At 51.3% G+C, this 26,424-nt stretch overlaps 3 protein-coding genes across 8 annotated transcripts; 2 read left to right on the top strand and 1 right to left on the bottom strand.

Moving 5' to 3' along the window:
- The first annotated feature begins 132 nt into the window (after positions 1 to 132).
- Positions 133 to 6,975, top strand: ARL9 (ADP ribosylation factor like GTPase 9). Of its 2 annotated transcripts, none has more exons than XM_030493063.1 (4): positions 133 to 1,122; positions 1,838 to 2,006; positions 4,704 to 4,879; positions 5,798 to 6,975. In XM_030493063.1, the coding sequence occupies exons 1-4, from the start codon at positions 997 to 999 to the stop codon at positions 5,975 to 5,977; spliced, it is 651 nt and encodes a 216-aa protein (XP_030348923.1). In that variant the 5' UTR covers positions 133 to 996; the 3' UTR covers positions 5,978 to 6,975. The 2 variants fall into 2 exon arrangements, with proteins under 2 accessions (XP_030348923.1, XP_030348922.1); XM_030493062.1 differs by lacking the exon at positions 133 to 1,122 and adding an exon at positions 1,205 to 1,417.
- On the top strand, positions 5,979 to 19,676 carry THEGL (theg spermatid protein like). Of its 3 annotated transcripts, XM_030493059.1 has the most exons (9): positions 6,019 to 6,068; positions 7,895 to 7,928; positions 10,543 to 10,602; positions 11,609 to 11,731; positions 13,284 to 13,421; positions 13,724 to 13,844; positions 14,956 to 15,087; positions 15,387 to 15,562; positions 16,165 to 19,676. In XM_030493059.1, the coding sequence occupies exons 4-9, from the start codon at positions 11,658 to 11,660 to the stop codon at positions 16,277 to 16,279; spliced, it is 756 nt and encodes a 251-aa protein (XP_030348919.1). In that variant the 5' UTR covers positions 6,019 to 6,068; positions 7,895 to 7,928; positions 10,543 to 10,602; positions 11,609 to 11,657; the 3' UTR covers positions 16,280 to 19,676. The 3 variants fall into 3 exon arrangements, with proteins under 3 accessions (XP_030348920.1, XP_030348919.1, XP_030348921.1); XM_030493060.1 differs by lacking the exons at positions 7,895 to 7,928; positions 14,956 to 15,087 and having other exon boundaries at positions 5,979 to 6,068; XM_030493061.1 differs by lacking the exons at positions 7,895 to 7,928; positions 11,609 to 11,731 and having other exon boundaries at positions 6,020 to 6,068; positions 10,552 to 10,602.
- On the bottom strand, positions 17,959 to 26,424 carry HOPX (HOP homeobox). 3 transcript variants are annotated; one of them, XM_030493064.1, is made up of 3 exons: positions 26,101 to 26,424; positions 21,205 to 21,380; positions 17,959 to 18,668 (listed from the first exon to the last, which is right to left on the bottom strand). In XM_030493064.1, exons 2-3 carry the CDS (start codon positions 21,346 to 21,348, stop codon positions 18,591 to 18,593), a joined length of 222 nt encoding a protein of 73 aa, XP_030348924.1. In that variant the 5' UTR covers positions 21,349 to 21,380; positions 26,101 to 26,424; the 3' UTR covers positions 17,959 to 18,590. The 3 variants fall into 3 exon arrangements, with proteins under 3 accessions (XP_030348924.1, XP_030348925.1, XP_030348926.1); XM_030493065.1 differs by lacking the exon at positions 26,101 to 26,424 and adding an exon at positions 21,618 to 21,675; XM_030493066.1 differs by lacking the exon at positions 26,101 to 26,424 and adding an exon at positions 21,591 to 21,646.

The following is a 26,424-nucleotide window of genomic DNA, read 5'->3' as shown; positions in this document are numbered from 1 at the left end:
TTAAAAGATGGGGAATAATCAAGAACTTCTTGAAATGTAGTTTTGTGCTCCTCCTGCGTATGTTAGTTAAGGCCTTTAGCAAATTTATTTGGCAATGTATCTGTGTAATGCAAGCACTGTCTTGTGTGTCTCATCCCAGTCAGTCTTGTACCGCCAAAGAGCACAGGCACAAAGGGTCTTGGGAAACATCTGGGCTAGATGATACAGAAGCTAATCTGAAAGGGGAGGACAGGGCTGTTAAGAGAAAGCATGGCAAAGTCTGTGACAGCTGACTGTCTCTTTCTGCAACGCTTACTCTAGCAGGCTTGGCAAAACAAGAGTGAGTTAATCTGAAGTGGCTGGTGGTGGTGGGCTGAGTGGAAGAGGCATTGTGCTTCTCAGGTGGAACTTGGTGTTCAGGGGGAAGGTGTGTCTGCTCTCCTAGCACCCTACAGGCAGCCCCCAAGCCTCTCTTAAACTTCTGGTTTGGTCCGAATGTAGCAAAAACATTTTCTCATATGTGGACTTTCAGTGGGAGTGGTGTCGTGTGTCAGCCCAAAAGGCAAAGGCTTCTGTCTCTGAAAGAATTTAAAGCAAAGGCCTGAAGAGGGGGAAAGCAAGGGAAATATTAACTGTGGCTTAAAAAACAACCCTGAGTCCCCATGGAGTAAAAATCTAGTAAGTAGAAACCAGTCTAAGTCAGAAGGAAGAAGAAGAGCACAGAGAAAACAGCTTTCTGAGTGTAGCAGTCACTTGGATTGTTTTAAATGACTTGTCTGGATGATGTGCATCCTCTCAGCCAACAGCTGGTGACTACAGGAGAGTGAGTGCTCTCCTGCAGTGATAGAAGGTGATTTGGAGAGAGGACATAGTGGAGGAGAATGCAACTCTTGTGTTCTCTAGGTGTTTTCTCTGATCAAACCTGGCTGTAACTGACCAGATGGAAACGCTGACCTGTGGCACTGCTGGAGCCCTGACCGGGCTGCTTGGAGAGTGCCCTAGGGGCTTCCCCCGGAGATGGGTGCCCATGGAGCAAATCCTGTTGCGGGGAGCGAGGGGGCAGCAGCTGTGGGGGACGCCTGCCTTCCGCTGGCAGCAGAAGGCCGCCTGTGGCACAGTTCGCTCTTGGCTTTATCGAAACGGGTAAGTTCTCAGCCTGGCAGTCCCCTGGTGGGGAGGGGGCAGAGGCCGGGCGTTCGGGGCCGCAGGGGAGCCGTGCGCACGCAGGGCTGCAGGGGGAGCGCTGCGCGTCCCTGCGCCTGTCCGTGCCTGGCGCGGGGCGGCCATGGGCGCCCGCCTGCGGCCAGCTGCGCGATGGGGGGCGGCGCTGGCCGCGACGGGCGGCGCGGCCGTGGCGGCCTGGGTCTGGGTCCGCTGGCGGAGCCGGGCCGCGCTGGCTCCTGACTGCACTGTTGCCGCCGCAGCCGCCGCCGATCAGGTACCGGGGCCGGGTTGGGGCAGCGGGCGAGGCCGCTGGGCCCGGCAGCGCTAACGAGGCCGCACGGGGCCTCTCGGCGGGGCTGCGACACCGGGCCGCTCGGCCCTGAGCCCCCCTCGTCCTCCTCGGCAGGGCGGCGGAGCCTGGACCGGGCCGGGGCCGCGATCTCCGCTTCCTTCCCTAGCAGCGGGCGGGCCGGGGCCGGGGCCGGGGGATGTCCCCGGCGTCCCACGGCCTCGCCGGCGCTGTCGCCCTGTACTTGTGCTGCAGGAGCCCAGCAGACACCGTCTCCACCGTGAAGTGGCTTTTGCTATTCCCCCCCCCCCCCGAGCCCTTGTTAATCTCCCTTATTCCCCCAGGCCTGATGAGCTTTGCACATGCCCGGGGTGCCTGGCTAAGCGTGTGCCCCTCACTTCGCAGGGTACAGGACACGGCAAGCAGATACTGGTGCTGGGCCTGGATGGGGCTGGGAAGACCAGCGTTCTGCATTCCCTGGTGACTAACCATGTCAAGCGCAGCGTGGCTCCCACTGAGGGCTTCAACGCTATCTGCGTCAACACCGAAGAGTCACAGATGGAGTTCCTGGAGAGTGAGTGAACATGTTTTAGCATGGAATGTAAAATAAGTTCCTGTCCTGTGCCCTAGGGATTGGGCCCGTGTTTTAAAAGCTCCATGTTCCCTTGTGCCTGCTCTGATAACATGAAGTTGTGATTATTTTCTCATTGGGGATTCTGCTTTCCTACCCCACTTTTTGAAGGAGATGATACACTGGAGTTAGATGACGTGCGTGTTCATTCAGCCCTGTCCTCCAGGGAATTCAGCTCAGAGAGAGAAGGGTACCAAGCCTGATGACATGAAACCAGCCCAAAGCAGAGGTGTCCCCAGTGAGCCCTGTGTTGTGATCCATAGCCATTGTGTGTTGTACAGCTTCTCCTTGGTGCTCATGCCTGGCAAAGGGCAAGAGACGAAGGGGAATAAATAAAGTTGGAAGAAGACAGGTAGAGGCTTTCTGTTCAAAAGCCTCTTAAGTAGTGTTTTCTAGTCTTTAATGGCTTTTAAACGTCTGTAGGTTTTCACTAAACTTCTTGTTGTCCTTAGCACTGATTTTTGGGTATTGTCTGTGCCTGCAGAGAACATCTCCTGTGATGCTTTTGGGGTGTCACAGCTGTTCTAGCTGCAGCTAGCTGAGGGGGAAGGTAGAGGCCCTGGATTCAGGTCAGTCCCTGGTACAGAGAGTGCCTGCCTTCTGTGGAGGCAAAAGCTGCCCTTTTCTTCCTGCTGCTTCTGTACAGTGCTGTAACAGTGCTCAACTGGCTCAAGTGGCAGCTAGCACATAGATGCCTCTGTACCTTTGTCAGCAGGTCTAAAGGAGTTGTGTTGTTCCCAGGTAAGTTTTGGGGATGTGAAGATGAGGCCACTAAGGCAGAGTTTCATTCCTAGTCGTACTACTACAGGAGTATCTGTGATGGCTTGGGGAAACCGTCTTTCCAGAAAGTCTTGTACTCTCTGCCCCTCTCCTAGTAGGTCTGAGATACTTGTGTCTCCTACTGGGAGGTTCTTTGTCGAGCTGAGCCCAGAGAAACCCACAGTATCTCTACTCCTGCCCGGGGATGGCCTGGGCGCAGAGCTGCACCCCACGGCAGAACCTTTTGTTTCTGAGTCATCCTTCCCTCTCTGGTCCAGGTTGGTAGTGACTGAGATGTGCTGTCTGCGGTCTGACCCATGGGAAATGAAATGTCTCAGGCCAGTTTCAGCCAGGTAAATCCCTGCATGGCTCTCTAATCTGGTTACTTGTCCAGTCTTTACCATCGCCTAGTCCAGGGGTTAGCAGCCTGTGCTGTGATCACGTGGCACAAGGTGATCAGCAGACAGCAGGGGTTTTATTTTGCTGGCTTAGACAGGTAGAAAACTGTTCTATCTTTTTATTTGTACCATCATACAGAAAAGTGGGTGATATCTTGCCTCTGGCTTCTGCTGGGTTCCTACTCGTTTGGGGGAAAAAAAGTCTTCTCTGTGAGGTTGCTGACCCCTGGGTTATGCTATGCATGAATGCACTTAACAAGGGCAGCGGTGGTGAGCCCCACAACATCGCAGTACAGAATCAGAGGCATCTGTCCCAAGTGTGATGCATCAGTCACAGCCCTTTGGCTCCTTTCCACAGCAACAGACTCACAGTACTGCCTGCAGATCTGCTGGGGCTCTTGAAGAAGAGGCAGGCATGCCCTAGCAGGAAATGATGCTTCCCTTTTTATGTTCTTGAAACTGCTGGATCATTTTGACTTAAGTGAAAGTAAAATTGCTTTGAAACAGAACAAAGTCACAGCAAAAGGGCAGTAAAAGACAGCTGACTAGCAAGTCAGTTTTGAAAAGAGCTCCCGTGTAAAGCAGGAGAAAATTATAGGGAACCCCAGTTGTATTGCTCTGAAAACTTACTACCTTTGGGAGAGTCACCCAGGCCTTTTGAGCACCTCGTACTCTTGAAGGAGTGGTTCTGCAGTGTACCTAGAAGACCTGGAGAGTGGAAAACACATCTGAAATACTTAATATACTGTTAGCTATTCCTGCTCCTATTAATCTCAGCAAACTACCAAACTCTTTTTGTCAACAATCTTGAGCAACTTGCTGCATGTGCAAAAGCAATTGCTTTTGAAGGTGGACAGTTTTTTCTTCTGTATCTAGCAGAGAAGAGCTCATGTAGAAATGTGCAAAGATTTCTCCCAAGGATTGCCTGAAGAGTTTGCTGGGACTTGATTTTTCTCATTTCCTAAGCACCTCTGGTTATGGACAGTATGAAAGCTGCGGGAGTTTTGAACTACTCCCCAGTGTCGTACAAACCCAATGAGAGCCCTGCCAACCTCAGAGCTAAATTTCTTCTTTGGAAATTGTAGGCCTGCTTTGCGTGAAGATGAGATGGGCATGTATAGGTGGGTTATGTGGGGATGTTGCCTCATGGTGTTTGTGGGTCTCTTTCTACTCTTCGTACTTGCGCGAGAGCAGGAAACAGCAAGGCAGAAAGCAAGCATAAGAAGTTGAACCCAGGATCCTCTCACAATAAGAGCTTAAAATGATTTTGGTTTGTTGTTCCCAGAGTGTACACATATGCCTGCATGTGACTTGACTGGGGAAGATAAAGCTATTCCAGTCTCATATACAGTAGTTCAAATACTTGGAGTTTTTGGTAACCCACACACCTTGGGTTTTCAGCCCAGAGCCTGCTGTCTGCAGCTTTGGGAGCAGTGCTGCTTGGATTACTTGGTGAATCCTGTGCTGCTATCTTCTCTTCCAGTCGGGGGCAGTGAATCTCTGCGTTCATACTGGAAGATGTACTTGCCCAAAGTGCTGTTGCTAATCTATGTCGTGGACTCGGCCGATCATGCCCGACTGCCTCTGGCAAAACAGCTGCTTCATCAACTGATCCAGAACAACTCCACCCTGCCAGTGGTGGTTCTGGCCAACAAGCAGGTAAGAGTTCCCTGCTAGCTGAGATTGGGCTGGCAGCAGCTCTGCAAACAGCAACAAAGCCTCTCAAAGGAGGCCTCATGGCTGAGAGCGGGGGGTCTTTCTGGGACACCTGTTGACCACAAAAGAAAATAGTCTGAGGTTGAGTTTTGGATCTGCAAAACGCAGGTCCTGTGCTTGGAGATGGTGCAGTCAGAACTGTGGGTGGAAATCGTGGTAGAAACTGCTGTAGAGTTGCAAGGTTTGAGAGCTGCAAGGGAGACTACAGTCACACCTGGAGTTAGGTTTCTGTTCTGAATGTCTGCCTAGAAGTACCACTTTATCTAGCAGCAGCCGAAAAGTGAAGCACCGTTGCTGGCATTCACGTTGTCAGGTTGGTTGCACCTAAGGCTGCTGCTGAAGCATGAGAGAAGATCAGCTTTTCTCACAAGGTGGTGCTTTCTCCCAGGGTCTTTGTGAAAGCGTTGATGGCTGATGCTGTACCTGGAACAGAATTTTGCCTGTGGTACAGTCAGACGGCAGAACAGCCCAAGGGTTTTAAGCCCAGGTTTTCTTTTATGAGGGCTGTGCTTGGTTCGCTTTATGTTGTTGCCTCCTAAATTTCTAGTAACTTGGGCACGTTACTAGTAGTTGTTTGTGTTACTCTTGAGCCCTTTGGCTTCATCAAACACAGGTGCTACTACTGATACTCTAGGTCCCATAGTCAGACACACTGGTGGCTGAGAAGGCATGCAGGGCATGTTTGCCCTGTTCTTGTAGCTTTTTGCTGGGCACTTTGGGCAGCAAGGCTTTTGTCTGGCTCGTATGGGTAGTGTTACACTGGTGTCATTAACACTGGAGTGACTAGAAGCAGAACTGCAACGTAGGAATGGTGCTGCTACCTCTTCCAACTAACAATCTCGGTTTTGTTTTTTGTATCAGGACCTCGAAGGTGCATATTCCATCACCGATATCCACGATGCTCTGGCACTGTCCGATATCGGGGACAACAGGAAGATGTTCTTGATTGGTACCCATGTGGCAGAAGATGGCTCCGAGATCTCCTCCAACATGAAGGATGCCAAGGAGCTGATAGCACAGCTGGTTTTGGAAGCACAGTGACAGCTCTTTTCCTACAATGTGATCTGTGCAGCTGAGGGAGACAGAGTGTTAGTATATGGTCACTTTGCCGTGTGGCGACTGAAATGTACAGGTATCTTTTCCTTCTGAGTGTGGGATTCCCCTGAAAATGGTGTCTAGTTGGTAAGAAAATCTAATTTGTAGTGGTTTGAAAATACATTTGAGAAGTAAGTCTAATATTTAGTGTATTTGTAGGGGAAAATTAGTCTCCCAGATAGCAGAGTTAAGAGGATGTATAGCTTAGGTGGGCTGAGGTGGCTTCTTGCCAGGTGGGAATCAAGCATTGTCTTCAGTGGAACAAAGCTGCATCCAGTGAATTTCACCTGGCTTAGTGTCTCAGGTTTAAATTGAAATATGTTTACTCCTCAGGTTTTACAGAACCCTGTTAACAGTGTTGTTCTGTTGAAAATGAGACCTCACTTCTTGACAGTGTCAGAAACTTAAAGTGCTGCGGTTAGTATTTTTGACAGTTTTTGTTGTTGCTGTGTTGGAGCCAGCCTTTAAGGGAGTGGTAGATTAGTAATCTCTGGAAATTGGGTTGGTTACTGCTGCTTTAGTAGGTTAGAACAAGAAGACAAATGCAGTAAGATATTAAGTGTTTCTTTGCCTACAGGGAAAAACCAGAATGGTGTAATTTAAGGTAGTGACTGGAAGCATTTAAGTTAAATTGGCACCAAAGGTGGGAGACTCTTCCATCGGGCTGAGTGCCTTGTTTCAGCTTAGTCTGGGTTGTCCTCAAGCAAGCAGTCTTATGTGTGAAAAGCCTGTTGGTTTTTGAAAGTGGTTCGTGTTACACTGCGGGAGAGGAAGGTGAGTACGTGGCGAGTGTCGCTCTCCCGTTGTCCTCGGAACTGCATTGCAGGAACGGGATCCAGGAGCAAGTTCTGTACTGGGCCTGTTCTGCGGCCACATTTACTGTATGAGCGTTGTGTCGTTTCATCCTTTGGAACAGATGCATAAAGCAGCAAACTTCACCCAAACCAGCGGTCCGGGCCTCATTCACCCGGGCAGGGCGTGCGGCTGGAGGCTCTTGAGTCCTTTCCTGGGCAGCCTCTCGTAGGAGGACCCTGGCCGCGCTCCGTGGGCAGGTTCCCGTTCCCGGGAACCTCCTCAGGAGCGCTTCCCTCGGCCGCCGTTGCCGTGGCGACGGGAGCGCGCGCCATGGCGGCGGCCGGGCCGCGCGCCGGTGTGTGGGGCCGCGGCGGCGTGTGGGGTAGCGGTGGCGGGTGGGGGCAGCCCTTCCCGGGCCGGCGGGGAAACCCCGTGTGCCGGCCCCTCAGCCAGCCGCGGCGGGCTCGGGGGTTGTCCCGGCACGGCACGGCGCGGCGGGAGGGCGGGCGCGGTGCGGCAGTGGCACCACAGCGCCACCGGAGCGCCTGCCCGGCAACGCGGTGCCAGCCCGCAGCGCCGCCGGTGCCGCCACCGGGGCAGGTGGATCCTCGAAACCGCGCCTGGGTTCCCCACGGCGTCTGTGCCCCCTTTTAAAGCATGGCGGCTTGTTCTGTGCTGCTGCGGAGTCCCGGTTTAAGACAGCCGTTGCCCTCCGAGGCTGTCCAAGCTGAAGGCAGTAATAAGGGCTGAGCAGGGGACAGCCCGCGGGTTAGCAGTACCTGGTGCTCATCCCAGGAGGAGGATGCTGGTGAGGGGACGTGGTGAGGAGCACTTCATGTGCAAGTGCATCACTGTGCAGCTGCCCCGGGAAGGTACCAGGGGAAAGCAGTACAAATACCTGCCAGGTGTGAAATTCTGGCTGAGACTGAATAATTATAACACAGGCAATCCAGTCCTGAGGAGACGCACAGGCCCCACTCGCCCTGTGATGGTTGCACACTGAAGAGCAGGCAGTCCAGGCTGCGGGTGTCACCGAGTTTTTAAATTCACCTCTTCTTGTCTTTGCAGTTTCTTGTTACCTGTCTGCATGCTCCCATGACAGGTAAGAACCCCCCAGACCTGGCCTCCTGGCTGGGCATGCAGGCCATGCCCTGGGTCTCTCGGGGAGGGCTGGGTCGGGGATTTACGCCAGGCAGCGAGTCAGTATATCAGATGACACTGTGATAAACACACAGAGGAAACGGTGCCTGGGTTTGCTCTTCCACCTGCTTCTCATGACAAACAACGTCTAACGGGTCTTTCCCCATCAAAGCAGAAGCTGTGACCATTTGCTTTACAAGGGATCTCAAAGAGAGTTGGTTCCCCGCTAAGCAGTGAGCTCGGGCATGGAGGGGAGGTGTTTCTGTGCCTGGCTGCAGCAAGGCCTCCTTTTCCGTACTGGGAAGCAGGAGTGGGACCAAACAGCAAGGGCAGTCCCCTTGTCAGCCAAGTTGCAGAACTGCTGCAGGTGCATCCTGTGTGGAGATGCCTGCGTGTTCAGAGCTTTCGCCATGATAAAAGAGTAGAAAATAATAGTTTTGTTGTAATTGGAAAAAGACAATATAATACTTGACAATTGTCAAGTGAGTTGTGGGACCTGATCTTGATGTATGTGTGGCTCATTCCTTGGCTGGGTCATGATGCTAGCTTTGCACAGCAGCGTCCAAGCCAGTGGTGTGGGTCAGTAAGGCCATGTGTGTTTTGTGCTGATCTTGGCTGTGGCTATGTGGTGGGTCTGTGCCAGTGCTGGAGGAGAAGCGAGGAGCCTGCCTGCTGGATAGTGCCAGCAATGTAGCTAGTCTGGGGGGGGAAACCTCTCTGTGGTAATCCTTCACCTCCTCGCACCTTTTCATGGAAAAGCCTCTGGGGAGCTGCTTGGGAATGAACAGCTGAAACTGGTTTTTGGCTCCTGATGTGAGGGCTGCTGTCCTGAGTGTGTCCTGTCTTGATCTGGTGGCAGGGGGCCAAAGTCCTACCGGCAGTTCCCTCTGTGGGATCTTTGTTTGCAGTGCTGTGACCGGCGGTTAGGCATGACAGGGAGATAAATCAGCAGGCATCTGATGCTCTAACAGCAGCCTGCCATTGCAAGGGTCTCTGTGGTGCTGAGCTTTCTGGGAAGCGTTTTCTGGGGCTTGGCATCTCAGGTAGGGATATCAGCCCCATCAGAGAAACCACAGGTGAGTCCCCACAGTGCAGACTGTTTTCTGTCAGCAAACACTTCTCTCTGTGTCCCCACTCCTCTCTAGGGCTGTGCTGCCTTACTGCCAGATGATACTAAGCAGGGAAGCAATGCCCCAGGCTTTCACCTTCTGTGCTTTTTCCATGGTGAGGCACTTCCATAGCTGTCATTCAAGGCCAGGCTGGATGTAGTTCTGGGCAACCTGATCTAGCTGAAGATGTCCCTGCTCATTACAGGGGTTGGACTAGATGGCCTGCAGACTAGATGACCTGCAGAGAAGGACTTGGTGGTATTGGTTGACGAGAAGCTTAACATGAGCCAGCAGTGTGCAGTTGCAGCCCAGAAAGCCAACCGTATCCTGGGCTGCATCAAAAGAAGCGTGACCAGCAGGTCGAAGGAGGTGATCCTGCCCCTCTACTCTGCTCTCGTGAGACCTCACTTGGAGTATTGTGTACAGTTCTGGTGTCCTCAGCATAAAAAGGACATGGAGCTGTTGGAGCAAGTCCAGAGGAGGGCCACGAGGATGATAAGGGGGCTGGAGCACCTCCCGTATGAAGACAGGCTGAGAAAGTTGGGGCTGTTCAGCCTGGAGAAGAGAAGGCTGCGTGGAGACCTCACAGCAGCCTTCCAGTATCTGAAGGGGGCCTATAAGGATGCTGGGGAGGGACTCTTCCTTAGGGACTGTAGTGGTAGGACAAGGGGTAATGGCTTCAAACTTAAACAGGGGAAGTTCAGGTTCCTCAGGAAGAAGTTCTTTACACTGAGGGTGGTGAGGCACTGGAATGGGTTGCCCAGGGAGGTTGTGAATGCTCCATCCTCGGCAGTGTTCAAGGCCAGGTTGGACAGAGCCTTGGGCGACATGGTTTAGTGCGAGGTGTCCCTGCCCATGGCGGGGAGGTTGGAACTAGATGATCTTAAGGTCCTTTCCAACCCAAACCATTCTATGGTTTTATGATTCGATGACCTTTGAAGGTCCCTTCCAACCCAAACTGTTCTATGATTCTATGATTTTCACTGCTGCTAGGGCACAGACCATTTTCCTGAGTCTCTATAGCATCTAAGACCTCCGTGCTAAACAGACTGAAATAAAATGATAAACGAAAAAATACAGCTTCACCTGTGCTCCTAAAGCCCTGTGGGAAGTCTCCATGGTGCCTTTGAGTAAACCGCAAGAGTGTTTCTGTTCATCTGGGCTCCTGTAGGCTGGAGACATCATCCATCTCGCACCTGCTGGGGTTGCATGGTGAGGGCAGAATTGCAAATTTGTGTCTCTGCAATCCAAGAGAGAGCACAAAAATCCATGGGCTGCTGAGTTCACCAGGTTAAATGGATGGAAAGTTACTTGGAGAGAGACATCCCTTAAATGCACTCTTGCAAGAGATGGAGGAAAAGGCATGGGGGTTCGAGAGTGTGTTACATGGTTTGAGTACAGCAATAGCTTCTTTGTGCTTTGTTGGTTTAACTGTATGTTTAATGGCACGTTTGTCCTTTTCTGCAGTTTTGACAGGATACAGGAACTTGCAGAACCCAAGAAAGCAGCTCGTGCAAATGACCTCAGGTAAGGAGGTGCCCAGGCAGCCCTGCTCGAGGGCTGGGGACTGACGGGACCTCAGCTGGTGCAGACCCTTTGCTTTTGTCTTGCTACTGCTTCCCTTTCAAGAGCAGGAGTGGCTCCAAAAATCCAGGTGGAGATGTTCAGTGCATGAGGGGCTCTCTTTGATTTGCTCTTTCTTGCTTTCAACCCAAAACCTGGGCTCGACCCGGTCTTGCCTTTGCTGTCCTGTCTGAGTTGCCCCACTGAGATGTTGCCGGGTAGGATGGTGTAGTGGTGCAAGGAGACTGGACCTCATTGGAGTCACAGGCTGCTGCATCCCAGAGAACACAGTCCAGCTTTAGGAGCAGAGCTGCTGTCAGCATTATGTGGTCAAGCTAAGGCTTGACAAGCCAGGGCAACAGCCTCTTGATAACGTCTCTTCTCCACTGTCTCTATGGGTGTCATTGTGCTTGAAAAAGGTCCCACAACCCCATTGCCCTGCTGTTCCCTGTCCGGACTACCCTGGTACCCTCTCCCACCATGGCCTCTCTCTCAATGGGGGATGAGCAACTCCAGATTTGCCCTGGGCACAGGAGAGTAACCACTAACGTGCTGCAAAACCTCACCCACTTTCCATGGCACACCCTGACCATAACGTTATTACTATTTTTACTGTCATACTTGTGGTATAGTTAGGTGGTAACGGTGAGGCAAGAAAAATGCAATCATGAAACTCCCCCGGGCATTTCAGAGATGTAATGAAATGACCCTTTCTGCACATCCACTGGTAGTTGTAAAACCAGACTCATCACTTGAAGGCTCTTTTCTTTTTAAGTTGGTAACATTTTCTAACTCTGGACAGTGTGCCAGAGAAGGTGAGTGCTCAGGGAACAGCAGTGGCACGTTACAGGTTGGGGAGCCATAGGGACTGTATGTGTGTCCCATCCTAGGCAGGGAAGGATAACCCCAGCAAGCACAGTTCGCACTTGGGCATATTTCTGAAATTTCACACCCTTGCTGTTCTTGCTAGGCTTGTTTGGGGAAACCAAGAGACAATATGGACCATCTCACGGCGTGCTATGACAGCTAGACCATCCGCAAGGATACTGGAATTGGCCAAGCCCAAGCAAGATTTTGGCAAGAACCTGTACAGGTCAGTAATGTGGTAGCACATCCTGGGGAAGGAGGCAGCTCAGAGGGTGCTGTCTAACCAGGGAGATGCCATGTCCTCTCCTGCCATCGCTGCCCCACAGGGATTTCCATGCCACTGAGACCCACGAGGCTGTACTGGTGCTTGGAACAGGGGCCATCTGTAGCAGGGAAGAAGGTGCTATGGGAGTATAGTATACCCTGAGTGCTTGCCTTCCAAAATGAGGAGGAACTGGGGGGTGCTGAGTTTTGGTGCCCTTTTATTTACTTGTACCCACTTCCTGGCTGTGGGAAGGGCCTCTCCAACACGTGGTGGTTGCTCTGGGTTTGGATCAACTGCCATAAGAGCCAGCCTTGATCTCAGTTTCCAAGCACTTGGGAACGTATTCCTCTGCTGTAACAAAAACCCCAATCAACAGCTCTGCTTTGACGTGGAAGCAGAGAGACATCATGTGCATGTGTGCATGCTTTAATGGAAACGTGTGTGTCACACCTGTGTGTACAGAGGGACTGTCTGTCCCTAGAGGGTTCCCTGTCTGTACTGGGGCTGATGCAGCCCAGCCAGGCTCCTGGACACAATTAGTGATGCCCTGCATCCTCTTGGAACTTGGCCTAAATCTTGAGGCTAAAGGTTAGGAAGTGCTATGAACAGAGAAATCTTGCAACATCCTGCTGGCTGGTAGAACTCCAGGTCCCTTGCCTTGAATTAAACCTCTGCTGTCACTACACAGTGAAAAACTAGTCTGTGTTTGGGTATAGGAGTGAAGAACGATGTAAAAAATGTAAACTTCAGTGGTGCTGGGTGATGCTGCATTACTTGAAGCAACTCATCTGTAGCTTCTGTACCCCGGCTGGAGGGAAGGAAGCTCTTTTGGAGACAGGGTGGTGGTTGCTAGTCTGTAAGAAGTCTGAGCAATGAGAATGGAGATTAAACTGTGCTGTACTCCTGGCTCTCCTCTACCCGGAGGGATGTCAAGGCATGCGTGTCTCTATTCTTCTCTCCTGCCACTGCCATCAGTTCAGAGGCTCTCATCCTCCTGAGAGCTTCTGCCTCTGACTAATGGTGTCTGCCTGACAGCCCTTCCTGCCTTTCTGCTCACCTCTTCCCTGGGGATGACAGGGATCTTCCAACAGTTGTGGCTGATGAGAAGCTGGATGAGCATGCACTAGGCAAGTGTGGGGAGATCCCAAGATGAAAGGAGCTGCAATGGCTATTAACCCATTGCAACAAAGAAGTTTCTAAATTGTCAGAGCTGAACAAGAGATGCTGCTGGGTTTGTGTTGTGGAGTAATGGTCCAGGGAAAGGCCTAGGCTTTGAAAGCAATGCACTGAGGATGCTTAAAAGAGGACTTTACGTATGCAAACAGCATTTACCTTTAAAGTCAGGAAATCTCAAGTGTAAATGCCCATTTGTTCATGGCTTTTCGATGTGCACCAGTGCCAGCTTTTGTACATGTAACGGGCATGGATGTTTAACCAAACTCAGGATACCACCTACCAGGACCAAATTCTCTGCCAGTTGCCCTTTACTAACTCTTCTGTGCTGTTCCTTCAGGCCCCTTTACTTGTACAGCTGTGGACGGGAATCAATGATCTGGGAGCGTCCCTCTCTAGTGGATTTTCGCTTGCCTTCTGATCGGCTGCTGAAGTTGGCTGAACCTAAACAATGCCAGGCTGCTTACCTGCTGCAAAGGTGAGAGGCCAGAAAGCCTGTAGGGTGCTATAGGTAGGCCCTTGGGTCTTACAGCATCAGTCCAGCTTTAAAGTAACAAATAGAGGATGGGTATAACAGAGGGCAAAATGCAGAGCAGGGACTCTGCTGGGGTTAGGACATCTGGACTTTCTCATGGAATGTATGGGTTCCACACTGGAAATAGCCACAAGACAAAGCTTCCTTCTACTGCAGCAAACGTGAGGCTTAAACATCCCAGCTGCAGCCCAGTTTAACCAGTGTGGGGGAATATCCGTTAAGTGGTGGTGCCTCTGTGCTTCCAGACCTCGCAGCTCCCCTGAATGGCCTGTGTCACCAGCAGCACTGAGCTGTAAGGCCTCCCCACGGATTGTGGAGCTCGCCCGGCCAAAGGTGCTGCACCCAGAGTTCCTGCCGGCCAAAAAGGTGAGGAGCAGGTTGAGTGAGGTTGGAAGGGACAGTGATGCAGCAAACTGTCCTGAGCTTTTACACCCTGTATCCTGCCCCTGGACGTGCCCAGCATGTGCTATGGAGGGGAGAAGCTGTCTGGTTCTGCTGGGGTTTGTGATACTGAGAAAAATTACCTTTTTGGAGTGAGATGCTGTCTTTGAAAATCTCCCTGCTGAGGGATAGAGAACAGCCAGGCCGGAGCAGCCTAGAATAGTAGGAGAGCCAAGGGAGGCATCTGGGCTGTATGTCCCCTCATAAAGCAGCCTGAGAAAGTGGAGAAACCTGATGGGAATGGCCTGTTTAGCTCCTAGGGAATACAGCTGTGTTTTCAGTTGGGAAGCTGTGCTGTGTATATAGGGGGCATAAGCCTGCAAACAATATATAGGTTTTAATAGTGTTTTACCAGAAGCCTGATTTAGAGACATATTTCTGAATTTGCTCATTTTAGGCAGGTCATTGCTTTGGCAGGGGTGAAAGGGCTTGGGGCAATCTCAGATTACACTCATTCCATGGCAAAGGCTAAGTTTTCTGGATGCAGTCTCTGGACTGGGACATAAGGGGGCTGTGCTGGAGCAGGACTTGGCATCAGTAACCCTGTGAAAAATAAGGGAAGATGTCCCATGCTGGAGCAGTCATCACTTTTGCTGTAGGAATGCAGTTAACTGCACCAGCACTTTTACCCTGAAATCTAAGTGTTTCTCCTTAGCAGGGGAAATTATTTGATTCAGCCAGGAAGATGGATATGAAAAACATTACTCTGGAAGAAATTTGTCTGCACTTTCACCTGGCTGCACAGGCTCTGGTTACAGACACTCCTCTCCTGCCTGTGAATGGGTGACAGCTGGGGAAAAAAGTAATACTGGCTAAGACATACAAATCCCAATAGTGCCAAAATTACCTTCTAGTTCAGGTGAAAGAAAACTAATGCATGTTGGGCAAGTGAGAGTGCTCCTTCTTGTGAGCATGTCTGCAGAGGGAGAGTGCTGGGTGCTTATCTCATCCCTTTGGAGAAGGGAGTGTGTCCCTGTGAGCTGCTGTGGACAAGCTCTGTGTCTGCACAGCCCTCTCCCATTCTGAACCCATGCAGGTGCCAACACAGGTTACAAGTGCTGCGGCCTTGGCCAGAGCATCCTCATGGATACAGCAGCTGGCAGAGCCCCGGGTCAAGAAGGTGACCTGCTGCTATGAGTATGGCCCTTTTGAATCTGCCATTCGCCCGGTAAGGCAGCATCACCTGGGGCCGTGCGTGGCAGGGATGCTGGGCAGAGGGGAGGGTACAGGGGCTCAGTCACTGGGGGCTCTCTTCATGGCAGCCCTGGATATGCTGCTGTCTGTGAGGCTGAGGTAGCTGCTTCCTGGGCTGGAGAGCAGGACTTGTCCTTCATCCAGAGCATGGACAGGATCATGTTCCACCTGTGTGTGGTCAGTGGCTGTGAACCTGGCTACATGGAGTTGCAGGCCGGTCACCACAGAATGCCAGGAACATCTGTAAGGACCTTCCTCCCCATTTTTCCACAGGTTTCCAAGTTTGCTCAGGAGGCAATTGCGAGCCCTCGCACCCTAGAGCTGGCTATGGCAAAAAGATTGCATCCTGATTATATGCCTGTGCGGGATGCTGCATGGTCAGTGACAAAGGCTGCAAAGCAGGCAGTGGCCACACCAAGGCTTGTGGAACTGGCCCAGCCTTGTAAAAGGTAGGTGCTGCTTCCCTGCTATGCAGAAATGATCACCTGTCAGCCCATTTTGTGCAGGTCATGGCACCTTGTTGATTTCGGTTTGTCCAGTGTGATTAAGCCACTGCTTTTCCACTTCCAAAATGCATGGGTTTTATATGGCTGGATGTACTACTGCTACATGGATTGTGGTTTGAGCAGCACTTTTGGGGTGGAAGGAGAATCAAAAGAGAAGAAATAGGAACTTTCTAAGTCCAGTAGGAATTACTGGCTGGGACTTTGTAATTATTCATTACAATTATAAAAAGCAACCAGCTGACACATGGTGCAGTGTAGCACATTCATGTTGCCCAGCATGATACAGCTGGCCTCAGCCTGAGTTGCAGGAAGTGCTGGGTAGGGTGTTTCACAGAGAGGGAGGGAATGCCTGGTGGTAGTGGCTGTGGCAGCTGCAGTGAGAGATCCCCTCTCACTAGTGACCTGGTGATAGCAGCCGAGGCATGACTGCTTTTGTCCTCCCAGGACAGGGCAGGGCTCAGGCGGAGCTGTGTCAGCTGGCAGGCAGCTTTGACAGCTGGCCCTGCTCCAGTTGGAATTGACCGGCTCTGTCCTCGCTCCCCCAGGCTTCCTATGAACTTGACTCAATTCAACCCAAACGCCTTCACCGTGAAGGAGTCTGCTAAGAAGGCAGTTTGTTCTGCTCGGATCAAAGAACTGGCTTGTCCGATAAAGCGCTGAGCTCCCTCAGAAGCACAGCCCTCTGCTTGTGCCGGCTGTCCCCCTTGGAACGTCACCCTCTTCGGGCTGTGCTGTGGCTGGAAAACCTACTTGAACACAGCAGCACCGAGCAGGAACACTTCTTACAAGCTGCCACTTTTACTGGGCCAATCTGGGGAGTTAAATAAAACAGTCATTCCATAAGCACAAAATAGTCACCAGGGGAAAAGAGCGGAATTTGACCTAATGTGGGAAGCCTTTCTCCCTAGGATTGGTTATGTCTGGATTTTATATCTCTTCTTATTTTTCAGCTGTAATAGTTAAAGAAGTAATGAAACAACTGCTGGGGGAAGCCAGCACAGGAACTGTTCTTTCACATAAGTAAGTGTGGCAAACCACAGCCAATGGCACACAGCACGTTGATGCAATGCAACTCCTGACCTTGGGCTTTTAAAATTTATGGTGAAGTTTAGAGATCTTCTTAGTGACACTGAAAGTTTTGTGCTTGTGACAGAAATAGAAACACGAAAAGCTGCAAAATTCCATATCCAGGCCTGGATTTGATAAGGCTTTAGTACAGACTTTGGAATGTTGGGGTGGCATGTACCTTGGGTTGGCTTGAGTTTGGGGCCCCTTTTCTCAAATGCCTGGAGAATGGGCAGATCCAGCCTTTTGCTTTGCATGCATCTTTGGTACAAGTTACACAGGTGGGTTAAACCTCTGCAGTTCAGATACTCAGTTGTGTAACCCTAGGCAAAATAATGGAGTTCTGGGTTGGGATTTTGGGACCCTAATTTAAAAAAGCAAAGTTCCCCTCAGTGTAAAGGGCTTATTCGTGTAAGGAGAAGTAAAGGACTTCTTCTTAGACATTGTAAAGTCTAAGAAGAAAACAGATATGAGTGCCAGACTCTGCAGAACAAACTCTGAGCTCCAGTTGGGTCTGAGGGTGAGACAGTTTGGCAGCTGGATTGTAGGGGAACAATAGCCTATGTGGGATATGGTGCAGGGAGATTACTTTTATCTGTTTCCTATGAGTTTGGTGTGCTTCGTATTGGCAGCCCAAACACTATCTAGGGGCTGCAGATACTGAGGCACGAGAGGTGCTCTCCAGCAAGGGACAAAAGTCATAAAAGAAAGCATGTGGCAGTTTCAGTGCCAGTGTATCTTGATCTTCCCTGTGTTAAGCCGATTCTCCTTCCAAAGGAACAGAGGCAGGTCACCACAGACCACAAGAGAATTAATCAGAGGATCCACTAATTGATTCAGTAATCCACTAAGCAGAGGATTTTTGAACCCTTTTGAACAAGGTAAGGTCACTGAGCAACTGTGCTGGTTATTTTTTATCGCATGCGTTGTCCTGTACCAGGTCAATGTACCAGAGTCTGGGTTCTGTGCAGAAGCCCGAGTGCAACTGCATCCATTAAGCTTAAGAATGGCCAGAAGGAGGGTGAAGTCTGACCACCCCCCCCCGGGGGAGAACCCCAGCACACCAGCCTCTGCCACCTCGGGGCTGGGGCTGTATGGGCTGCCGTGGATGGACCCATGGAGGTTGCCCATGTCTGCACGCTATCTCTGTGGCAAGAGGGAAACCCCACGGTGCCCACTGAGGCTGCCTTTGGAGAAGTGTTGCTCTCCCAGAGGAAGAAGTCTGTCTCCTGCTATTGGGGCAGGGAGCACAAGCAGGGACATAACACAGCTCCTCTCATCAAAAAACTTTGGTTTTTTATTAATGCATTGGAAAAAAAAACCAAACCAAAACCCCAAACCCCAGTTCTTTCCCTTTCATAATCTTTAACAGCAATGTGAGAAATACATTCAAGGGAGGCTTGGCTTGGTCTCATTACAGTGTAGGCACTTGGTTTGCTGATATCCAGAGCAGACTCGGGCATCTTGAGCTAACCAAGATCACCTGAACAACACATCTCATTTTCCAGATGCCCCCCTCTCTGGATGGTGTGTATATAAAGCTAGAATGTATACTTTGCCTTTGGGGAACATAAGCAAAAGAAATCTTTCCCTCCCCTGCTATGTTTGAACCTTTCATGGCAGCTTTTCTGTAAGCCTGAGACAAGGGCATGAGATTGCCTTGCTCTGTGCTGTGTTATTAGTGGATGGGAGTCACTGGTTGGGTTATGCAGCCATCGGAAGCTGTATACACATATATATATAATATTTTTTTCCTGGTTATGTACACTTTAAATAAAACTTATGTTAAATAGCGGGGTATTACTTTGTATCTCAAAACCTATTGCAACAGAAGAACCCCAAGGAAACCCACTGTGAAGAGCTTCACCATCATTATCAGCAGGCCTGGGGATTGGAGCAGCATCCTCTAGTCCCTGACAGACCCGCTTTGTGAGGGCAGTCCTTCAGACTTCCTCCACTCTGCCAGGCGCTGCTTGAACCATTTCTGGAGGAAAGAAAAGAAAAGAGAAAGAGATCGAGTGCACTGGGCTGAGTGAACCTCTGAATAACCTTGCTAAAGGTGCAGATGTGGTCAGCACATGGGACCAGGTGAGGGAAACTCATGGTGCTGCTATCTGTAGCAAGGCGCTGCACTGTTCCCAGGCAGTACAGCCAGCAGGAGAGCTGCTTCTGACTGAACGAACAGTCTTGTTACTGATGTGTGCACCTCTTTCAAACTCATTTCTCTTGCTTGCTTCAGACTTCGACAGCATGGGTAAGTTCTCGTTTTATTGCTGTGGGTCCAAGTTTTTCTTGCAAATGGAGAAATTGGCTAAGGAGCTGCTGGATGATGTCTGCTTAAATGGCTGGAGCAGTGAAACAATCACTGCAGGTCCAAACCTGACAGGAATCACAAGCTGACCTGCTTCAAAAAGGGTGAGAGGGACAAAGCAGTGGCTCTCAGCAAATTTAAGATCAAATAGATTTTAAAAATGAACAATGATCTTAGTCTTCAAGCAATATGCATGGCTATGTTATTCTGCAGTAACTTAGCATCTCTAAGCCAACTCCCAGAGCTGCTGATGCCACTTGAACACAGCTGCAATTTCAAATGTTAGCTAAAATGCAGCTGGATAAAGCCACACTACCTGCGTAAGAAGAGAGAGATAACTCATGTCCCGGAAGCACAGCTCAGCCTTTTGTTTGGGAATGTGCCTGTGATTTGCTTTGTTGCTGTTCATTCTGTTGCTATATTTGTTCATGGCTATTTCTGAAGCTATTGTGGTTCATAATGACACAACCACGGTGTTCTCTACAAAGTGGCTCTCGCACCAGCACTGCCTTGGACCGCATCCAGTCAGATGATTGCTTGCCTCGCCTCCTCCCAAAAATTTCACTTCCTGCCCTCAACCATCGTCTCCTGTTGACTCACCACCTCTTTACATCTCATTTTTGCTGATTTTTTTATTAAAATGGCTGCTATATCTAGCCAATAAAGCACTCCAGATGTCAAGAGTGATAATTCTCTGTGTTATATGCAATGCAAGCACTTTGCAGCTCACCATCCCAGTCTTGATCCTGTCCTTAACATGACCTTCATCTCCAGATCCCTAGGAGCACCCTGAATTCGTGGAAAAAGATAGCTATCGGGGAAGATTTTAAGACATCTCCAGATGTGTCCTGGGCATATATGGCCTGTGTTTACAACTTGATTTAGGAAAAAAGAAATGGAGCAGTGCCGTTTCTAAGGAGGAAAAGGTATTTCAAGGGTGCTGCCTCAAACAGGCAGTGGTACGTGCCTGTCATCAGTGCACAGTAGAGGAGGGGTCTCCTTTGCCACTGCAGCCAAGGTCTATCAGTACAATGGATGTTATACCAGCATCCTTCCCTGGGACAGGCTAAATGCTGGCATTGCCTGCTCGGCTCTCATATCCCTTTGTCTTTGCCCAGAGAGAGCCAGGCTTGGCAGCTCTCTGCTGCTAACTTTTCAGCGGGTTGGATTTCCTTTCTATACCCGTCAATGCTGCTATGGGTCTAGTAGCTTACAAAATACCTGTGTCAAAACTGGCTGCACCACAACCTGAAGGAATTGTGTAGGATCCATCTGCTTCTGAAGCCCAAGGTAGCCTGCAGGTAGCCAGATGGAGCACAGAACTCAGTGCAAGTCTAAGGCAGTGGCAGCCTGTCCCTGTTAAGGGACATTATGTCTCCTGCAGAGGCTGACAGGCTTGCCTGACAGGCAGGCCTGGGGACGCTGAGGTAGCTAACTGCAGTGAGAGGGAATGTGTGCAGCCTGAGCATGTCCCACAGCACATCCTGCAGCAGTTGGAGCTATCTGTTTTAAAATGACTGTATTTTCTTCAGACCATAAAGCCGGCAGTGGTTTGGGTACCCGTGACTATTAGAAATAGGTTGGAGGGAAAGGACAGCATGTGTGGGTTATATATTCAGGGCTCCACAGCCAGCCAGTCAGTGACTGGGGTGTGCCCTTACTGTGGCTGTGGGAATCACTAGCCTGGTGCCCAAGCCCAGGTTGGGCATGGCGATCCTGGGTGTGTGAGGGGACCACAAGGATCCCAGTGGGACTGCTGTGTGGGATGCCATGGCTGGGGATGAAGGGGCTGTGATTACAGGGAAAGAGGCTGTAGGGATGCAGGAACATGTGGAGTGCAGGGAGGTGTGGTGGTGCAGTAGAGCTTTGTGGGTGCAGTGTGCCGTTAGGGGTGCACTGGAGGTTGCAGAGATACAGAGGAGACTTGTGGTCGTGGTGTGGGGTGCAGTAAGAGTATGCTGGGGTGCAGACTGGTGCAGGGAGTGCAAGTATGGAGCATATGGGGCACAGAGGGGTGCAGGAGAGTTGGGAAGCATGGGAAGTGCAGGGGGTGCAGTAAGCAGCATGTAGGGGAACAGAAGGGTGCAGGGAGTGTGACAGAGAGCCGGGGATAGGCCAGGCAGGAAATGTGGGGAGAGTTTGTGGGACACAGAGCCATGCAGGGGGAGCAGGGCTGGTGCCAAGGTAGGGGCGAGGGGCATGCACTCACCAGGGTCTGCTCCTCGGAGAGCCCGGTCTCGGCTGCAATGAGGCACAGCGTGGTGGGATCAGGGTGTTTGTTCACCTTGCAGAAGTTGTACTCCAGGATCTCCAGCTGCTCCTCAGTGGGAGTCACTGGCTTCTCTGTGGCCATCTCCTCCTCGGGTAGGGCTATGGGGCCAGAAGCTGCGGAGAGGGGCCGGTGTCATTGCCCAAGCTGTCGCCAAGCTCACTTGCTGAGCCCCACATTTGCCATCCCTATCCCCACTAGCTCCCCCCTTGCCTTGGCAGGGCACAACTCCCTTCCCAAAGGCATGCCAGGGAGCTCAGCCGGGAGCTCCAGGCCCCCAGCAAGCCTGGGACACACACAATTTCCCCACCGTGGTGACCACATACCACCAGTGCCCAGCTGAGCTGTCTCACCATCCTTAGCTGGCAGGGAACTGCAGCCCGTCCTCTGCTCAGCGCTCCCCTGTTGCTGTATTTATAGCCAGTGTGACTCCCATGGGGACGATTCCTGTTTACGACCGTATTTAGGCCTGGGCGTCGCTTGGGAGTGATGTCACAGCAACGGGCATGTTGAAGGGGTTAATTTAAAGACGTTAATTAAAAACCCCACTATCTACACTCTGGGTGACAGGACAGTATCTGGCATCCAGCCTAGTTTATTTCTATTCTTTTTTCCCTTCTTCCCAGTGACCAGGCACGTTTGTGCATGGGAATCACAAACCAGAAGATCTTTGAGAGTGTGGGTTTGGATCCAGCAATCACCCCATTTTCCCTCCTGAGCAGTGTCCTGGTCCTCCTCCTAGCAGCATGGCCAGATCACACAAAGCTGGCGACGAGCAGGTGAGCTGCTTTGTTTTTACTAATATTTAATGTTATCTATGTTAACATCTAATGTTTATCTATCTATCTATCTGTCTAATGTTTGCTAGTATTTAATGGTATTTAACACGTGGGCATAAACAGTGATGTTATTCCTGAGCAGCACTGAACTGTTTGTTTGATTTTGGTGTGTAAGTGAAGGGTCAGTCCTTGGAGGACAGTATCCCATGCATATCTGTTGCCCAAGCACTCACTGCCCTTGACTGTGATCAGTGCCAGAAGCAAGGAGCCCACATTCTCCCTCAGAATAACATTTGTCCCACTTGTGCTTTGCACATATCTCTGGCAGACTTGGCACAAAAGCATAAGCAAAACAGGACGGTATGCCTTGGGTAAGTCCCACACCTCTCTTCTGCAGGGCTCCAAGTTTGCTTCTGCATGGCAGGGGGTCGAGCCTGTCATTTTGGCCAAGTACACCACGAGGCGTTGCCCCCACAAAGCATGCAGAAGTCCCTTGATGCTGAATCATTTTGGTGTTTCCGAAACCAAGCTGTGGGGTGTTGACGGGTAGGAGCTGGATGCAAAAATGTGGCCTTTCTTGATCTGCTGTCCTGCTACCCGAGTTGCCCAGCCCATCTCTGTCAGACAGGCCGGTTGGCGTTGTGCCTCTCCTGTGCTGCCAGGAGCTCTTGGCCACCTTGGGACTCCTCTGGGCTGTTTGCTGCAGACCTGCCCTGCCTCCACCTTGCAGTCCAGCTTCCCCTTCCCTTCAGCTCTGGGATGTAACTCGGGCACCTCCAGCATGCTGCACCGCTACTGTGTGGCTTTAAACCCAACTGCTTTCCTGGTTGACAGATAACTGACCTTAACCCACTTGGTACCCTGGGGTGTAGTGAATGCCCCAGGGCTCTCACTTGCTGACAGCACTGCTGCTGATGGGGCTCAGCTACAAAACTGCCTTGCAGCTTGCAGAGAGCCAGCTCTGCTATTCATGAGAGGCTGGAGAGATCCTCTTCTTTCAGCTTTACCTCAAAAAGCAAAGGTCCCACTGAGCCTTGTCTGCAGGAGGTGCTTTGACTAATGTACTTTGTCTAATAAAAGGATCCTTTAGCATTTGAGTAGGGGCTTATAAATAGACCAGGGCTGGTTGTGAAACAGCCCAGTCCGTTTGAGTCACTTGGTAAATACCAATTGTAACACACTGGTTGAGAAAGGTCAGAGCACCTCTGAGTAGGATGGAGCAGGCTGGTAGAGGGCATCATCCGCCACTCCTGGACGGACTAGGGAAAAACCATCTTTAACCCCAGGGGCTGCAAACTGAGCTGGCCTTGTCTGCAGAGTGTTGCAGCACAGGTATGTGGCAGCAGCTGCCTGGGTTTTCCTGGGGTCAGCTCAATTCAGAGACATCCATATAGAAAGAGGCACAACAACAAAGTTCAGTCACTCGTGTGTGAGCTGGCGGGAGCCAGGTGAATGCTGCTTATCTGTCTTGGACATTTGGAGACCTCTGGAAAAGATGCAGGGGCAGAAGGAGATCCCCTGGATTTGAGGTGCTGCTCTCCAGCACTGTGGCTGCCAGGCTCTCCATGAGGCCAAAGTACAGATGAGGCCAAGCTCAGGCCGCAAGTCCTTCCTCTCCTCCTTGATCAGCACCCCACTGAGCCACCTGCCCTTCTCCCAGAAAGCCCAGTCACCACAGGGCTCCTCATCACCTCTGGATCATGCATCTAGCCTGGGCCACCAGCAGCAACATGTCCTGGAGGTTCATAAAGCATCATTTGCAGACTGCTGCATTAATGTACCTTAATGTGTGTGCATTGATTTGCATAGGGAACGCGTGCTTCAACTTTCATGTTTCATCTACACAGCTGTTTATTTCTGATAATCTCCAGGTTCCTGAGGCACTTCCCCCTAGGACACAGTATCTTCTACCTGCTGGCAGTGCAGGGCGCCCCAGCACACAGGATGTGATGCCTGATGGTTTTTCCTTGTCTCCACTCTGCTCCTATCTCCCAAGGCTGTGAGATGGCTTTCAGGAACAGGTGAAAACCCTGGGGGTCACTGGAGCTCCACATCACTCCATGAGGCCCTGGAGGTTTCCAGAAGCCATGTGGACCTGTGCAGTATGTGGCACCCAGCACTTGGCACCTCTTGGGCGCTATAAACCGGGGGTATATTGCAGGACCTGAGGGCACTATGAGTCCCTAAATGTCCTGACTGGCTGTTTCTTGACCACTACTTATCTTCCTCCTATTTAAATGGAGCCCCACTTAAGCCCAGGCCTGGAACCTGACCTTCAGGCTGCACAGGACCTCTCCCCTGTGCAGGAGAGGTGATTTTCTTGATTATGTTTCTTTAAGCCTGGCAGAAATATGGAGAATCATAACTTTTGCACAGCTGATGAAAAGCACCACTGCTCACTGCTTTTTTCTGCCTAAACTTTTGCAGGCATGGGGAAAAAATGGCTTTTCCAATGCAAGTTATCTAACCCATCTATTCAGTTTTCAGAAAGGCTGGGGGGCTGTGGTCACCATTCACCTCTGTGAGTAGTCTCATGCCCACTCCTGTCTCCTCTGGGCAGCACAGGGATGAGAGTTTGGTAGCAGGGAGTTACTCACTGTGTCGGAAATGACAATGCCAGATGCAGTATCACTGTGAAACCACAGCACTGGTGGCACTTGCTCTGTCCTACACATCAAGCTGAAAAGCCCCGGGGAATTCACACTTGGCTCTGTCTGTCTTGGTTTTAGGTGGAGCAGTGTGAAAGCAGCCACCAGCTGAAGCATGCAAGGGGTTCATTGGTTGTGGGGCTCCAGCCAGCATTGCTGTGCACAACTTAGTGCTCTCAGTGTGGCTGATGGGGTGTTTAAATGCACCTCCAGGGCCATTTTGGAGGGAGCAGACAAAAGGCAACGGCTGATGGGCATAAGTTGCAGCAAGAGAAAGTCTGACTAGATATTGGGAAACAAATCTTGTATGTGGAGACCAACGTGGAGATAGAGACCAGAGAGATGGGGGCACCTCCATTCTTGGTGATCCCTAAAAATCAGCTGGACAAGGCCCTGAATGGCCTGACCTAGACCTGAGGTAGGAGCAGTGGTGTGGAGAGAGACCTCCCTCCACAATTAGACTGCCCAAGTCCTGTGGTTGCACCCTGCTCCCCAAAGACACCCTGGGGTTACTAGCAGGGCTCCCAGCTCTGGTCTGAGATAGGAGAGGACATCCCTCTGTCCCCCAGCATGCCTGCCCAGCACAGTCAGCATTTACTGTCCTGGCAGAAAGCGGACACTTTTCCAGAAAAGACGTGATCTCTGTTTGCTCAGCTTTGCTTTTTGAACAGCAGACACAATAGCTAGCTGGCTGTGCAGCTTTCTAAGGATTTACTGCACCCGAAGCCCCTGGAAAACTCTCTGAGCAGTAGCTCCTGCCCAGCTGCTGGGGTCCCATAGACCCTCCTGGGTTTCTTGACCCTTTCCCCACTGCTTTCTCCACTGTCAGGGCTGGGATACGACTGGAGGCATCTGCTCCTGGTTTTTGCTTGCAGCTATTTCCTGCCACTGGCAGGAAATCAAAATAGCAGTTCTCAATGCAAACAAGACCTCCTGCCCTCCCTTGCTCTGCTGCAGAGCCGTGTCCTGCCCCTCGTTTTGCTCGGGCTCCTGCTGTGGGGTGGCTGTGGATAACATCAGCCGGCATAGCGCACAGGATAAGGTGGGACGGAGGCTTTAAAAATAAAACAGACCCTGCCATAAATAAGGAAAAACCACCTGTCATGCATCCTGTAAACTACCCGTTCAGCCTTTTAGAAGATAATATCCGACAGGAACAAAGCAAACAAGAGCACAGCAGCTGCTGAAGCAGAGGAAAGTCCCTGTGGTACCCCCAGCCTAGGGTCTCTGCCTGCCTGTGTGCCTTTCTCCCTTCCCCACGCATGAAGCTTTCCCACCACCACAGCCCGGCTGGATGCTGCTCCAACCTCCCCAGCATCAGTAAGATCGGGTCAGCTCCTCCCTTCATCCCCCCAACATCCCCACCTGCGAATCCACCCCAGCTCCCCCAGCTCAGAGCCTGTGCTTACCTGGAGCTGTCAGGGACCAGAAGTGAGGAAAACAAGAACCCTGCAGGTCCTTGGGTGACTGCTTAAGTATCTGCGTGTGTGTGTGACAGGCGGGGACTTGAAAAACCTGCCGCAAATCACAGGAGCTCCCGGGATCCACAGCCACTCTCTGGGCTGGTAATTCAGGTTTGGCATCCACTCTCCTTGGCAGGGCTCAACGCATGGTTGTACGTGCTGCGGGGCTCTGCGGACGGGTGGCACAGGGAGCCGTCGGGGCTCGTCCCACCGCGCTCTGGGCTGGTGGACGCTGTCCTGCGGGCCCCGGGTGAGGGCTGCTGTGGGGCT

The sequence above is a fragment of the Strigops habroptila genome, chromosome 7 (assembly GCF_004027225.2).
Source record: "Strigops habroptila isolate Jane chromosome 7, bStrHab1.2.pri, whole genome shotgun sequence".
Lineage (NCBI taxonomy): Eukaryota > Metazoa > Chordata > Aves > Psittaciformes > Psittacidae > Strigops > Strigops habroptila.
Note: the sequence above shows the minus strand (reverse complement) of the source record. Positions and strands in the feature narration are given on the sequence as shown.

Excerpts from the sequence above, each read along its gene's own strand:
- ARL9 (XM_030493062.1), top strand. The coding sequence starts at position 1,265 with ATGGGCGCCCGCCTGCGGCCAGCTGCGCGATGGGGGGCGGCGCTGGCC. Across the intron at positions 2,007-4,703 it reads ACAGATGGAGTTCCTGGAGA|TCGGGGGCAGTGAATCTCTG; the intron begins GTGAGTGAACAT and ends CTTCTCTTCCAG. Across the intron at positions 4,880-5,797 it reads TGGTTCTGGCCAACAAGCAG|GACCTCGAAGGTGCATATTC; the intron begins GTAAGAGTTCCC and ends TTTTTGTATCAG.
- THEGL (XM_030493059.1), top strand. The coding sequence starts at position 11,658 with ATGACAGCTAGACCATCCGCAAGGATACTGGAATTGGCCAAGCCCAAG. Across the intron at positions 11,732-13,283 it reads TTTGGCAAGAACCTGTACAG|GCCCCTTTACTTGTACAGCT; the intron begins GTCAGTAATGTG and ends CTGTTCCTTCAG. Across the intron at positions 13,845-14,955 it reads AGTTCCTGCCGGCCAAAAAG|GTGCCAACACAGGTTACAAG; the intron begins GTGAGGAGCAGG and ends GAACCCATGCAG.
- HOPX (XM_030493064.1), bottom strand. The coding sequence starts at position 21,348 with ATGGCCACAGAGAAGCCAGTGACTCCCACTGAGGAGCAGCTGGAGATC. Across the intron at positions 18,669-21,204 it reads TCTCCGAGGAGCAGACCCTG|AAATGGTTCAAGCAGCGCCT; the intron begins GTGAGTGCATGC and ends TCTTTCCTCCAG.